At 52.7% G+C, this 14,813-nt stretch overlaps 3 protein-coding genes across 3 annotated transcripts; 1 reads left to right on the forward strand and 2 right to left on the reverse strand.

Annotated features, from left to right (window-relative positions):
• Positions 1-3,052: 3,052 nt before the first annotated feature.
• SAPIO_CDS5097 (uncharacterized protein) lies at positions 3,053-5,183 on the forward strand (the record flags this gene model as incomplete). The annotated part of the gene is made up of 2 exons (XM_016787491.1): positions 3,053-3,060; positions 3,125-5,183. 2 exons carry the CDS (start codon positions 3,053-3,055, stop codon positions 5,181-5,183), a joined length of 2,067 nt encoding a protein of 688 aa, XP_016642822.1.
• Positions 5,184-6,094: 911 nt separating this feature from the next.
• On the reverse strand, positions 6,095-8,773 carry SAPIO_CDS5098 (Uncharacterized protein; the record flags this gene model as incomplete). Its single annotated transcript, XM_016787492.1, has 2 exons — positions 6,095-8,146; positions 8,207-8,773. The coding sequence occupies 2 exons, from the start codon at positions 8,771-8,773 to the stop codon at positions 6,095-6,097; spliced, it is 2,619 nt and encodes an 872-aa protein (XP_016642823.1).
• Positions 8,774-10,315: 1,542 nt separating this feature from the next.
• Positions 10,316-13,488, reverse strand: SAPIO_CDS5099 (Dolichyl-phosphate-mannose-proteinmannosyltransferase; the record flags this gene model as incomplete). The annotated part of the gene is made up of 4 exons (XM_016787493.1): positions 10,316-10,927; positions 11,028-12,781; positions 12,846-13,135; positions 13,235-13,488. The coding sequence occupies 4 exons, from the start codon at positions 13,486-13,488 to the stop codon at positions 10,316-10,318; spliced, it is 2,910 nt and encodes a 969-aa protein (XP_016642824.1).
• Between the last annotated feature and the right edge of the window lie 1,325 nt (positions 13,489-14,813).

The following is a 14,813-nucleotide window of genomic DNA, read 5'->3' on the forward strand; positions in this document are numbered from 1 at the left end:
TTAGCATATCGAGAAGCCCTCTCACACACAAACATGTCACATTGGCATTCTTACCTGGACCTTCGCCTATCGCTGCTAACTGAGCAGTCTTCTGCGGTCGATTGGTCGTGGATGTTCCGTCTTGCTGTGAATTTCTTGCCTGCCGGGTCTTCGCGCTTTCTCCGACGCCTCTGTCCATTGCGGTAGGCCTTTGTGACACTTGACGGGAACCTTCGATTTATGTACGTCTTCCAAACTCCAGAGACAAAGGCGTTGTCAACAGGCAGACTGGAGTCTCATTCACGGCAACACTAGGCGACCTTTGTTGGACAGTTGAAGACGAGAGTGACCACAACTTGAATTGCCAACTCGAGGTGTCATGACGACGAGGGCGACTTTATAAGGAAGAGAACTGTCTGCTCAGGCTGGCCGATATAAAGAGGGCGGACTGCTGGGGAGTCTGCATACATCTTGGTTGCTTCTGTTTTCGGCAGCGGATCCACGCCGACGCCGATCCCAAGACGACGAAGACGATAAAGACGATCCTTCACCACAACGCTTGTTCCCCATTTCGTATGCCAACTGGAATCCACCCATCAACTTCGACATTCCGAAGTTGCCGGAAGCAGAATTTAGGTCCGCGCGGATGCCCAAGTCTTGATGCGTACGGAAGGGCAAAATCCAATTTTTAATCCAGCCCATTAATTCAGCAAGATTACACCATGCCTTGTAAGACACAGATCTCCCCGAAGAGGGTTGACGACAAGAGGGTTGGATTCCAGTCTTTTGGAATCGGAACTGGCGAAGAAAGGAGCTTATGAAGAACTTCAAAAAGACTGTAGAACTGACTGCTGGAAACTTGATAATACGATATTGGTGATGTCCTGCAAACAATGGCGAGGAAGGGAAACGAAAAGGAAGCAAGAAAAAATGAAGTTGCCCGTCTCCCAGGTCCGGAGATTCCTTCCTCGCCTTGCACGAGAAGAGTGTCCATGATGTCTGATTCGAAGAATTTATGTGATGACGGCTGGGCCGAGACGGGAACGAGTCTATATTTCTAGATCGTCCAAGTCCAAAAACTACGCGATACTGGCGTTTATGCTCGAATGAATTCTCGTCAGGCACGAAGTTCGTCCAGCAACAAGGCGGAGGCTGACCCGATCACTTAAACTCCCATTTGTCTCACCTTCCTTGCTCGACATCGTAAAGACACCAATCTCAATGTTCTCCCGCGCCGTCTAATGTCGAGATTTCCGATGTCAAGGTTTCCGATGCTGGGATTTTGGCAAGACACGTCGATGTTCCAGAAATCCAAAAATAGCCCACTTTTTCGGCCCATATTTCCAAGTTGGACTAAAACGGTATATTAGATGAGATCTTGAGTTCGCGGAGCATCTCATCTCCCAAAGCTCCCCTCCCGCAAAGGCTACATACGCCGCATGCATGTGCGCAGTGCATGGCACGCATGGAAGATGGGTGGCTTCCCTCACCGGGCATAAGAAGCTTGGAGTAACCCGCCCACGCCTGGATGCTCAACGTGGGAGAGGGAGAGGGGTAAGAATGCCTACGACCTCAGTCAAACCGGAGGCTTACTTCTTTTTTCGACAGGCTTTGGAGAGGGGTTTTTCTCGAGCCACTTTACTGGCCGATTCCCCAACCCTTTAACATTCGATAGAGTCGTATTATTGGAGAGTAGTTGATGTGCGCACATGGCAGCCCCAGTCGTAGACCCTCTAAGTCCCTGTCGATCCCTGGTTGGTAAAACGCGACTTTACGCCAGATGCGAGCTGAATTGTGAGGGAGGACGCGAGGTGATTTCTCGTGTTAGTTCGTATTTTATGGGGTTTAATTTTGATTTTGGGGCTAAGAGCAGTTTTTGGACGGATCTGGCGAGATCATTGATGGATTCTTTGATTCTTTGGGGTTCAGAGCGCAATTGAAGCTCGTATTGGTTAACTGGGCCCATGTTTCATCAGAACCGAGAATCCGGGTTATGATCGAGCTGATAAACTTACAAGTGGGATTAATTCGTTCATTGATTGATTCATTTATTCCCGTGCAGCATTATTGCTTTTGCGCTATGATAATCGTAGGCTGGATATCGCCTCGGTCAGCTGTCAGTTGTCATCTGTCCTCTGGTGCTCGCAATTGCTCCAAGTGGTCCGTTTCCCGGACTCGGATCGGAGTCTCAGCGAATCCCGTGATTGACGTAACCGCCTGTGACAATTCCAGGATTTGGCAGGTCCAAGTTCCGTCACTGCGACGCTACTGATCCAGTGACGGAAAAGCGGGCAGAAGTACGAAGTACGCACTTTGACTTCATTTTCCCCACCGACTAGTACGACGCTAACTTCGCGGAAATGTATCTAATACTTTACCTCAATAGTATATAACACTTGAACTTCATGTATAGGAAACCTCGCCACTGAGCAAAGTCCTCAGCTGCTCGTTCTGGCTGGTCTGTTCTCTCCACTGCAACATCGGGGTACATTGGCGCTACTACATGTACTTCCGTACCCTCTGCTACTCCTCAAAGCTCTTTCCTTTCCTGCTCTGTGCTTAACTCAACTCAACCAAACTCGAATCCCAAACTGAGTCTCTTGAGTCTCTTGTTCTTCACATCCCGACATCACCTGCTCACTCCGGTGCTCTCCTCCTCTCCACCTCCGCATCGATAACTCTCATCTCGCCGATTCTCAACCGTCCTGCGTATTCATTGCAGTAGCTTATAATTGCTAGCAGGGAAAATAGCCCTCGCAGCTTAATTAACATTTATTCATTGCTATTGCCCCCCAAACAAACGCTCTGCCCTTGCCGCCAGCCCGTGAGCTTAAATCGCTCTCTCGAGCCAATCTGCGAGACCGGATCGACTCACGACCGACCGCGAAGCAATCTTAGCATCCCGCTTAACAAAACCAATTTCCACGATATTTTTTTTTCTCTTGAGCACGAATAACTAGGGGGAATCCAAGTCCACGGCTTCCGCCGCCGGGCGCTTCGTTCTCGCCCCCTTAACACCGTTGCTCACCGATAGCCACTGGTAGCTAGGCCTGGCCCTTGAGGGTAGGACAAGATGGAAGCGTGAGTAGAATAAATCTTCTCTTTCCCAGCTAACCCTCCGCTTTCTTTGTTAACGAGATCCCAGCTTCATCCGCGTCTCGCCCTGGACAGCCTTCACGTCCGAGTCCCCCGAGCCCCAAAATTCCTCCCCGAAGCCCACCGGTCGTCGTACCTTTGGCCACTTCCGCTCCCTCTCCTCTATAACCTCCACAACCACCACCAAGTCATCGAGTCCCACTCGGCCCTCACCTCTACGCCATGGCCGCTCCCCATCGACGCCGCAGCTTCCCGACTTCAGCTTCCCTCTCAAGACTTCGCCTCCCATAACGCCGACATCACCAACCGCCGATGACGACTCCGATTTGAGCACTCTTCCCGATCCGCGCATCCGTGCCATGAGCCCCCAAGCGAACGGTAACGGTTCCGTGGTGAGCGACGGCGAGGCTGAGCCCCAGGATGAAGTGACCGCCCTCAGCACGAAACTCATCCGCGCTATCAACCACCAGACAGCGCTGGACAACAGTCTCGCCGAAGCGAGGCAGGAACTTGAGCAGGCCCGTGAGCGCATACGCCAGCTCGAGGCGTTAGTAGCGTCGCAGCGCGAAATGCTGGCCGGCGACGTCTGGGTACGGCGCAAGACAGTTGAGTCGGAAAAGAAGGCCTGGGCCGCCAAGGTCGCCGAGGAGAAGAAGGCGAAGCAGGAGGTAGAAAAGGAAAAGCGCAAGATCGAGCACGAGCTGGAGAACCTGACGACCGCGCTCTTCGAGGAGGCTAACAAGATGGTCGTGGCCGCGAAGGAGGAGGCGCTGAGGCAGCAGGAGGCCATGGAGAAGAAGAACGAGCAGCTACGCGCCCAGATTGTAGACACCGAGAGTCTCCTGCAGTCGCAGCAAGAGCAGCTCGCCGAGCTCAAGATCGTCATGGAGCAGATGACGGCCGATCACGACGACCAGACGAACCTTACCGCACCGTCTTCCCCTGGCTTCAGCAGGTTCGATGCCAAGGACCAGGAGAGGAGTTTGAGCGGCGACGGCGGTCTGCTGTCTTCCCCCTTTGTCGAACCCGTCTCGCCCGCATCCCCGACAAGCTTTGTCCACCTTATTCAGCCCGTGTTGCGGACCGATTTAGCTGCCTACGAGGACTTTAGACTACTTAGCCGCACTGCCAAGCACAACCGCTCCGGCAGCCGTGCCTCGGCGTCATCGCTCAGCGGCATCAATGGTATGAATCTCGGCCTCAGCGTGACGGGGTCCTCCACTTCCTCCTCCTCTGCTCCCAATGGCAACGGGAACGGTTCAGCAAATCACTCCTCCTCTCCCTCCACGTCGTCCCTGCCCAGTGGTATCGGATCCGCCGCCGCCTCCCCCAAGGAAGGTTCGCAGACGCCCACGCCAACAACGACGGGCTCCCTCAAGGACACCAAATTCTACAAGCGCGCCCTCGTCGAAGACATCGACCCCACTCTCCGCCTCGACACCGCCCCAGGTATCTCTTGGCTCGCCCGCCGCGGCGTCCTCAGCGCCATGACTGAAGGTACCCTCGTCGTCGAGCCGGCCCCTTCCACGCTCCCGTACCCCACAGCCATTCACCCCCAGCACCACCCATGCTCCCTCTGCGGCGAGTCCCGCAAGGAACCCGAGCACCTCCGTACCCACCGATTCCGGACGAGCGAATCCGACTCGGCGCAGCGATATCCCCTGTGCGCCTACTGCCTCGGTCGTGTACGTTCGACGTGCGATTTCCTCGGCTTCTTGAGGATGCTCAAAGATGGTCTCTGGAGGACCGATGATGCCGATTCGGAAAAGGCGGCGTGGGAGGAGAGCGTGAGGCTCCGCGAGCAAATGTTTTGGGCCAGGGTCGGCGGCGGCGTGGTTCCTACGGGACACGCTGTTGTCGCGTCCTCTGCTGCCTCTTTACCAGCTTCAGCGGTGGCGGATGTCGCTGAGGAAGGCGAAAAGGAAAAGGAAAGCCCTCGACAAGAAGGGGTCGGAGAGGACGATGGCGATGCGGAGGGAGAAGGGGAGGTGGTTACACCGAGCCCGAGCCCGAGGAACTCGACCCAGGGAGTCAAGGGCTTGGAGATTAATGTGACGAGTCCCGGGATGGGGAACGTCTCGGAGGTTCTTGCTGCTTTGAAGAGTTGAGCTTTTTTTTTTTTTTATCACTTTCTTTTGCTTGTTTGGTTTTCTAGTCTTTTTGCTCTTTTTTGCTGTTGTTTGGCTTACGGTCGCTCGTTTTGGATCTTTCGAGAACAGGGTTTTTGGCATTCATCACTCGCTTGCATGGCATATTTGGCGTTTGGAGACTCCTTTACATCAGGGAATGGGTTTTCTTGCCTTGTCTTTTCCTCTCTTTTCTTCTTCTTCTCTCTAGGTATCAATGGGGTTATGGGCTCAAACGGAAGGATCGAAACGGATTGGAATGGGTTTTATGGGGTATAACAAACCAGCTTTGGAATTCGAAGGGAGTTTTACAGCTTTGTTGTCCTTTTCGCGGCATATAGACTTGGAAACTTGATGGATTGGAAAAGAAGAAAGGAAAACAACGAGACGAAAGGGGATTCCATACATGGATAAGTAATACATTTTCTTCTTCTTTTTCTGAAGCTTTGCGTGATGTGATCTTTCGTCGCGGTTGTAAGTATGCTGCCCGTGCCCCGTACCTTGCCTCCTGGTATAGTCTGACATCCTCTAGAGGATGAATCAAGTCCAACTTCTCGCCTGTCCTTCCTATACTCACCACCGTTGCTCGCGCCCCAACCGCTCCGCGTGGAACTCCCACGCATCTTCCGCGCACACCAAGTCCCCAGATGGCCAGAGTCAGCCGGTCCATAACACACCAACCTGAAATCCACTTAGGACATATATCACCTCATCCCATAGCCGTCCCATAAAGTTGTTTGCTATCAAACGTGCCGAAAGGTGCGCGACTTGTGCGCAGCCATCAAGCTTCAAGATGTGAGGGTTCCACACCATCAGTGTATATCCGCGGAAAGTACTTGAAATATCCAATTCCCATAAATCCATACATCCCCAAAGACTCTTCATGTATTACGCTATGATAGACGTTGCCGTTTACTTCGTAGCAGCTCAACAACTGCCTGGTGCCCATTCTCTACTGCTAAGCTTAGCGGCGTCTGGCCATGCCAGTTCTTAGCTTCTAAGTCAGCCTTTCCAGTATCAAGTAGCAGCTTAACAACTGCCTCGTGCCCATTCTTTGCTGCTAAGCTTAGTGGCGTCTGCCCACGCCAGTTCTTAGCTTCTAAGTCAGCCTTTCCAGTATCAAGCAGCAGCTTAACAACCCCCTCATGGCCGTTTTTAGCTGCCCACGATAGCGGCGACATCCTATCTGACCTATCCCGAACATTGGGGTTGACCTTCCCAGTATCGAGTAGTAGCTTGACAACTGCCTCACGCCCATTCTCTGCTGCTAAGCTTAGCATCGTCTGGCCACCCCAGTTCTTCTCGGCATCTAAGTCAATCTTTCCAGTATCAAGTAGCAGCTTAACGACTGCCTCATGCCCATTCTCTGCTGCTAAGCTTAGTGGCGTCTGCATGCGCCGGTCCAAAGTAACTAAGTCAATCTTTCCAGTATCAACCAGCTGCTTAACAACTGCCTCGTGCCCATTCTTTGCTGCTAAGCTTAGCGGCGTCTGGCCATGCCAGTTCTTAGCTTCTAAGTCAGCCTTTCCAGTATCAAGTAGCAGCTTAACGACTGCCTCATGCCCATTCTGTGCCGCCCAGAACAGTAGTGCTTTTTTTCCTAATGTATATTCATCATTTAGGTCGAGATTGTAGGTATCAAGGAGCAGCTTGACGACTACCCTGTGCCCATTCTCGGCCGCCCAAGACAGCGGTGTCTTGACAAGCACCTCGACCCCCTTTTCGGCCGCCCAAGACAGCAGCCGCGTTCGATCAGCGTCTAGGGCAACCTTGATAGCATCAAGCAGCAGCTTAACGACAACTTCGTGCCAGGCCTCTGCCGCCATTAACGGCGCCCATGCGTCCTTGTACATGATAAGAAGGTCTGTCATTCTTTTTAACTTTCCATCAACATTTCTCCAACGGCTGACCATGTCTCTCGAAGCAGCCTCAAAGATCTTCATTGCTTTTCGGAGATATTTCCGGCTCTTTTCGCGGCCGTTGACTCCTTGCAACGCCATTCCAACTTTCCCCAACCTGATCGCTTTGTTCAAATTATCCTCCAACTCTGTTTTGGAGCATTCATGAGGTCGACGGTGTACGAAGTATTCGCGATCTTCTCCGTCTTGTGACTTGCTAGGGTCCATATCCCAGTCCCACACAAGCAGAAAATCATGCGGAAAGGTTGTTGTCGAATGTAAAAGTTCAGTCCATTTGGTATCTCTAGTTGGTCCATGTAGATCGTCTGTCGGGGGCACCGCAGTCATTATAACGATCCAATGATCGTTGTATAGCCGGATGATTGTAGGCCGCGACGCTCCTTGTAGAAGGCAGACGAGATCTCCTCCTTGAATAGACTTTGCAGGGGCCTGGAAGGTCCAGCTGGACTCCGGTGTCTCTTCTATGCCAATACAGTAAGGATGATCCCCCCAGGCAATTTCCACAATCTGTCTGTCTTCCCAGTTGGTATCCCTCATAGCTGACAATACTTCGCCGAGAATGAGGCCCTTGCCCTCAATAATCGCCATCTCCGTATCATCCCGGGTGTGCACTGACATCTGTTCAGAGATGAGGAAGTTAACCAGTCGCCGGAAGAGCTCTCTCCATAATATGCCATAGTCGGCTGATAACCCTGCTAACCCAGGACTATCGGAGCACATGCCGAGTAATGCGTAGACCTTATCGCGGGGATCGGTGGCTTTGCGAGTGTGGTACATATCTACCAGCTCACCGAGGGTGCATATGTTGAGTGAAAACCTGTCAAGGTGATGACTAGTCGCGCATCTAGGCCGGAGCGCTGCATCCCTTATAAGGTAGGTTGCCGAATAGATCAGAGCTTGCCGGTCTGGGCAAGTTTCGTAGGATAGTTTCAATGCGCTCAGGCCTGAGCAGAAGGCATATCCGTCAATCTCCGTGTGGCCACACTTGATCAGTATATGCCGGGCTGCGGCAACCTCTTGAAGTACCTATAACATTGTCAACAACCTCAGCTAATATTGTTATTTTTGTAACGTCCGTTCCCTTACCCAGATACGTTCAAACCATGGCCGCTGAAGCAGCGTGAGAATCGCTTTCTGGTCGAGTCCTCTGCCGCCGCGATACGCTCTACTCCACGCGTTCGCTTCGTCGGTTGAGGGTGTCCTAGACTGCTTGGCTGCAGCAACGCGTATATCTTCAAGGGCTTGATTACTGTCGGCAGCGGCCTCTCCAAGCCATACAATTACACGACTTGCTTTAGCGAAGATCTTCGCCATAGACTGAACTTGAAGTCCCTTTTCAGCTAGGTTTCCTTGGTCGATACAAACAGCATCTATCCATAGGATTCGCTCCAAAAAGCGACTTCGAAGATGCAACAACGCCGCGTGAAGGTTTTGGCCGACTAGGAAGCTATGATTATCCATAGAGATAGACTGAGGCTTTTCCTCAGAGCCCCATACGTAGGATAAAGCCTCGTACGGATAAGTGCTTTCTGACTCAAAGAGAGGGCAGTCGAAGAGCTGGCACTGGATGGGGGAATTCTTGTCTTGATGTGGCAGAAGCCGGATTAGGCGAATACTGCCCTCCGGCAAAGAAGAGTACGAGTATGAAGACATGGCTAAGAGAAGGTGTACTGAATGAAGCGCGAAGTTCGAACTGACAAATGTTGTTTTTGGAGATGTGATCGTTGACTTTTTTTTGTTGCTCGTTGCATCTTCTTGAGTGTTCTCAAGACCCTCTGGCTTCCAATTCCGATTAATGCGTTTTGTAAGGAGGCTGCGGGTTGCTGCCTGATGCAAGCCAGATCAATAGGTCTATGAGCATGCAGGCTGCGCCACATCTGATCGAGAAGGGTGAAGAAGAGAGCACCACACACCTTTACAGATACAGAAGGCGGTTCCGAACTCCCGGCCAGGCTCTGGCGCTATATTGGGCCAGACAGCCACGGTAGTGTTGTGGTCATCTTTCCTACTTGTCTCCTCTAGAATCGAGCCATAAACCATTGCGTACAGATAGCACATCACTAGCCATCCCAATTCCTTGACCTAGCTCGAGATATTGTGTTTGTGGTTCAGAACAGAATCGTTTCTCAAGTTTACTCCGAAGCAAACGGTCTATCTAGGCTAGTAGAAAGCATAATCCTGGCCCGAACGAATGGCTCATGTTCTTCCAGCAATTTCGCGACTTCGGATTGGGCGACAGGCTGATCGGGAGTTTGACCTCGGGAGTTTGACCTGTCAAACTACTCCGCAACATTTACCTCCTTTCGTAGATTCTTGAACAATTCGAGCGTTGGTGGCTGTGGCGCCCCGGTTCTCAGCCCCTTTAACCCATACCCTAACTCGTGGGAATGCCTACAGCCTGCTCAAACCCACTCATTTTGAGTTGTCCATGGTGTAAGTCATCATATCCTCGGCTCAATTTCTAACCCTGACTTTTACACGTTTGGTGAATATAGCTGCGACTAAGGATACCCGAAACGAGCCAAAGCCATGGCGGGACATAATGTGTGATTTAGCCCAGTGAAAGAGTAGCGCCGCGCCGCGATTGGCTTTGGGAGACACAGCGCTCGGGGGTCTCATGGTGACACTTGATGGGGGTGGCTGATCTTGGTGAGGAAGCGGTCGAGTTTGGTTGGATCGACGAATAAACAGGCTCCCACCTCAACGAGAATCAGTATCTCTAGGCCTGTCCCGCTGGCTGCAAGGGTCATGGTCTCCTTAGGCGAGCCAGATTGTATTTCCTCCCCATGTTTTCAGGACGATGGTAGCGGATAGTTCTGCAATGGCATCATAAAGCTTTCTCACAACTAAACTACAAACTTACATCTATACCCGTTCGATCCTTTTGAAGTCCCATCCCATACATAATAACCCTTCTAATCCATCCTACGTCGAGGGGAGTTGGAAACCAATGACAAGAAACACAAGATAGAAGGAGGGGAAAAAAATTAACTAGACACAAAGAAGAGTTTCCGCGTTTGGAATAAGAGGGTTTTTGGTAACGAGACATTGAGTAAAAGAAAAGGAACGGGGGGAGAAAAGGTCAAGTACACAGATCCCCTGAGACACATCATCTCACAACTCATGGAGGGTTAAAATCATGAAACCCATTTTCCACACAAGTCTCAAGAGATAATCGACATCGTATCCCAGGACTCAAGCAGCAATGTCCTCTACCACGACATCTTCCACCACCACCGCCGGCTCCTCCGCCTTCTCCTCAACAACGGCACCCTGACCAGTCGCCTCATTTCCCTCACTAGCAGGCTTCGCCTCGCTAGCCTTAGCTTCAGCCTTGCCCTCCCTGCTGGGAACCTCCTCGCGGGGGATCGGGTCGTCGGGGCGGCCGAGCGACTTCTTGGTGTTGGGGTCAACGCCGTCGACGTCCGGGTGAGGGGGCGCATATTCCTGGGGGATGGGCTGGCCGTCTTCGCCCAGAATGACCTCATTGCCGTCCTGGTCGACAATGCGCGTGCGGGTCTCGTAGCGCGTCTTGAACTCGACCTTGCCCTCGAGGGCCTTGACCTGCTCTTCGTCGAGGAGGTTGCCGTCCTGGTCGCGGTACTCTATCCGCTCCTCCTGGGCGAGGATGCGCTGACCCGCCGGTACGGCAGGCGCACCGCTAATACCCGCCTGCTCTCCCACGGCCGGCTGCGCATCTTGGGCCACGGGGACCTGAGGAGGAGGCTGCTTGGCCTCGACGGGCTTGGCGGAAGTGGACTGCGCAGCGCTCGAGCTAGGGGCGGGCAAGCTGTTGTATGCGTCGTACTGTTTCGGAGTCAGTATAAGTTATGCTTTATTACTCTAATATCAGGCGGTTTGTGGGGGGGGGGGGGGGGGGGGGGGGGGAAGGCGACTGAAGACTTACGCTCTCGAGGAAAGTGTTGCAGTCAAAGTCCCAAGTAGGGAAAAGCTTGACGCGCTTGCACTGGGCCTTAGTCCAAGTGTTGCCATAAGCAAGGGGCGAGTATAGACCAAAGACGACAACGGAAAGGGCTAGCAGAACAACGGCGCCGGTCTTGTTAAAGATGCTGCCGCCGCGAGCGCCAGTACCAGGAGCGGTACGGGCGGTCAAGAAGTCAAACACCTGGGAGAAGGCGACAATGGCGAAGTAAAGGGCCGGGAAGTAGTGGTGCAGGAAGAGCTGGCGCTTCATGAGGTAAAATGGGAAGTAGTGGAACGCCCAGCCGAGGACTGATGTGCCAATCTCGTAGTCGAAGCGCTTGAAAAGGACGTGGTTGTAGTCGCCGCAGCTGCGCTGCCATCGGAGGACGGCGATGCCCTTGAAAAGAACATAAACGACGACAGCAAGAGTAGAGCTCCACCAGACGACCGGGTTTCCGAGGAGGTAGACTTGGCGGTGGTTGCGGCCCCAGAAATTGATACCGCGACGGAGGATGGGCCACGACTCGGGGCGCGAATCCCACGCGTGAGAGTCCGTAAGACCGGCATTGGTCTTCCACATAACCTTGTGGAGCTCAAAGAACTTGCCGAGAAATCCAGGGTTGGCGTAGTTCACCTTCTCGGCGTTATCGCCGAGCTGAGGATGCTCGTTGTACTCGACATACCAGAGGGAGTTGGGAAGAGTACCACCACGGGCGCAAGTAACCTCCTGCTGCTCAGAAGCCCAGTCAGGAAGTTTGACCTTGTGCGAGAAGAGGACACAGCCAGTCATGACGTGGACGAGCTTGAACTTGGTCTGGATGGTTCGGAGTCGCTCCTTGGCCACAGCACCCTTAGACTTGGACTTAACAATCTCGATGCGGAAGTAGTCGTTGGCATCGCCCTCGAAGCCCTCGTAACCGTACGCCGAAACCTCATTCTGCCAGTCAGCTTCCGTGACAGGGGGCCGGACATCGTGGGAATGGAGGCGGCGGTGGGTGGCGGTGTGGTAGAGACGGAGGATAGCACCATTCTTGATGTACTGAGGCTCGGGGAGGCTATCCCAGGCATGGGTGCCGTTAATAGGCTCGCCATGGATATCGAGAGGCTGAGTCTGGTTCTCGAGCAGCCAGCGGTTGTTGTCATCCTTGTGGGGGTACAGAGTGATCTGTTGCTGCTTGCTTCCCGTAGGGTACATCAAGGGGTGCGAGTGGAGGTAGCCGCCCTGGGTGTTGACGTGGCGGATGGTGACTCGGCTGCCAAGCATGACATCGGCGGGGACGTCACGCATTCCCTTCGAGTTAAGAGTGGACTGGAACTCGGAGCTCATAAAACCGTCGCCGTCGCCGGGGTTGCGCAGACACTGGAAGTGGATCGCGAACATCGCCATGTAGAAGGTGAGGGGAATAACGATGAGGCAGAAGGCGCGGGCGAGGAAGTGCTTGAACCAAAGACGGACAGAGACGTTCTTGGTGTCGCCGAGAAGAACCCAGAGCTGAACCAAGGTCAAGCTGCCAACCCAGGCAATGGTGAACAGACCAACCCACTTGATGCTGACCGTGACGCCTAGACCGAGGCCGGTCAAGGCGAGCCAGAACCACCAGCTAAGCTGGAAGGCCTTCTCAGGACCCTGCTCATGCTGGTTGGTGAAGGACGAAAATGCCATGGCGGTGAAGGCAGTGGCAATCATGAGAGGCGAGTCGAGGAGGATGAGGCGGGCCTGAGTCAAGAGACCATTCTCTGGGGAAAAGAAGCCGTATTAGTGTTTGTCTGGAAGTATCAGCTCCATCTATCGAATACATACCAAAAACAATGAAGAGAGCACCCATAGCAGCAGTCACAGTTCGGCATCCAGTGGCCTTGAGAGTCAAGAACATGGTGGGAGCCAGCAGAATACCGCAAATAGCAGGGAACAGACGCATGGCGACGTAAGGTACACCAGGCTCAATATAATCCTTTCCAATCTCCTTGAAGTCGAAGTCACCCTTGAAGCCAGCGAGCCAGCCTGTAAGGGCAATCAGCATCTTGGCCAGGGGAGGATGTACATCCATGAAGAATTTGCCCTTGATGTATTTTGTCGCGAATCCACCGAAACTGCATTACAAAAAAATGGGCAAAGTCAGCTTCACATTTCTTTCAAGCATAGTGCACATGAGAACAAAGCTTCTCAGCAGGTGACAAAGGGAAACTCACTGGACCTCATCAAAGACGACGCTAGTAGGTTGGTAAATCCTAAACAGCCTCACAATAGCAGAAATCACGGTAATACCAAGCATCACCTGGTAATCCGAGCTTGGTAGGAGGAAGACGTCATGGTCCTCTACGCCCTCGGACGCATACGACTGCGAGGCCTTGGACTTCTTGGACTTGTTCTTCGAGGCGGTGGGAGGAGGGGCAACGGCGCTGCTCCCACTCTCGGCGGGTTTGGGCGTCCGTGATCGGGCCATCACGGGCTAGAGTATTGTGAACGCGGCTGTCGATCGACTATCGTGGGGGATTTGGCTGTCGATCAGGGTAGAGCTTCGTTCGGCGTCAACCACGCAATTCGGTTCAAATTCGAGGGCGGTTACGTCGCCAATTGTACGGTAGAGAACAGGTAGTTAACTGGGAATTAACGAGAGTCGAGAAGTGGAAGAAACGTATTAGGTCGTAAGGTCTGAAAAGGTCATGGGGTAAAAAAAAAAGAAAAAGAGCTGTATGGAAGGGAAATACAATCCGACGTCGAGAGCCGTTAGACCCGCGATGCCATCAAAATTCCAAGATTCCCCCCGGCAGTCCCAATGCAGAACTCCGGCGAAGAAACTCTAAAAGAAGGTTGAAGGAAGAGGATTGTTCGTTTCGGTTGGGTTGAGGAAGCGGAAGGGAGATGGAGGGGATGGATTAAAGGGGTGAAGGCTGAAGGTTGACACCAAAAAAAGGACAACGATGCGAGGTGGAATTCGTGGAGCTGCGGCTGTGCGACTCTGGACTCTGGAGCAAGACAACGAGGACGTGGAGGTACTTCGTCTTCGTACTCCCAAGTACAAAGTATCTGTCTCTGAATAGGGGACGCACTCTGAGATGGCAAGTACGATGAGGATGACGTCTATATTTCACACTGTATAGTTTTCGCCAACTCCTTCCTCATCCACAGTGCAAGTTCCCGGTCGCCACCCGCGCTAGGCTGAACCAAGTCTGATTACGTTGTCCACCACGCCAATATTCAAAGTACCCTTCTGGCTCCAAATTTCCAGGAAGGTACACAGGTACTCCTGGCTAAGCTCCTGAACGCCCAATTCTCGTGTTCCATTTCCCTTTATCGATCCCGTCCCGGATATTATCACACTATCCTTGAACCGGCCATAAAATGTTCTATTCTTGTCCATTGATCAGCCCGGTCGCCCAGCAAGGACCCAGCTTCTCAAAACAGCTATTGATCTCCTGGTCCCATTAACACGCTGAACCCCAAAATATCCAGATTCGACAGAAGAAACACCTCTTTCCAGGTACAACATTTCAGCTGAACCCAGCAATACTACTAATTCCTTCCCGTCTCCTAAAATCGATGAGAGGGAAGGCCGGTTGTTCCACCATGCCGCTGACAGAAACATTTTGTCTCACGATTGAGCTAGGAGAGCGCATTTGGTGCTACACATCCGATCAGGCCACCTGTTAGCTTCGGCCATGTCATCGAGCTTTCTACCTCCACCCTTATGTTTCATGCTTTTGGAACTCACAGCCTGGCGACCCAGGCGGTTTGCGAAGCAAAACCCCTGAATCGGACCGCTAGAAT

Source organism: Scedosporium apiospermum, assembly GCF_000732125.1.
Source record: "Scedosporium apiospermum strain IHEM 14462 chromosome Unknown SEQ_SAPIO_0097, whole genome shotgun sequence".
Lineage (NCBI taxonomy): Eukaryota > Fungi > Ascomycota > Sordariomycetes > Microascales > Microascaceae > Scedosporium > Scedosporium apiospermum.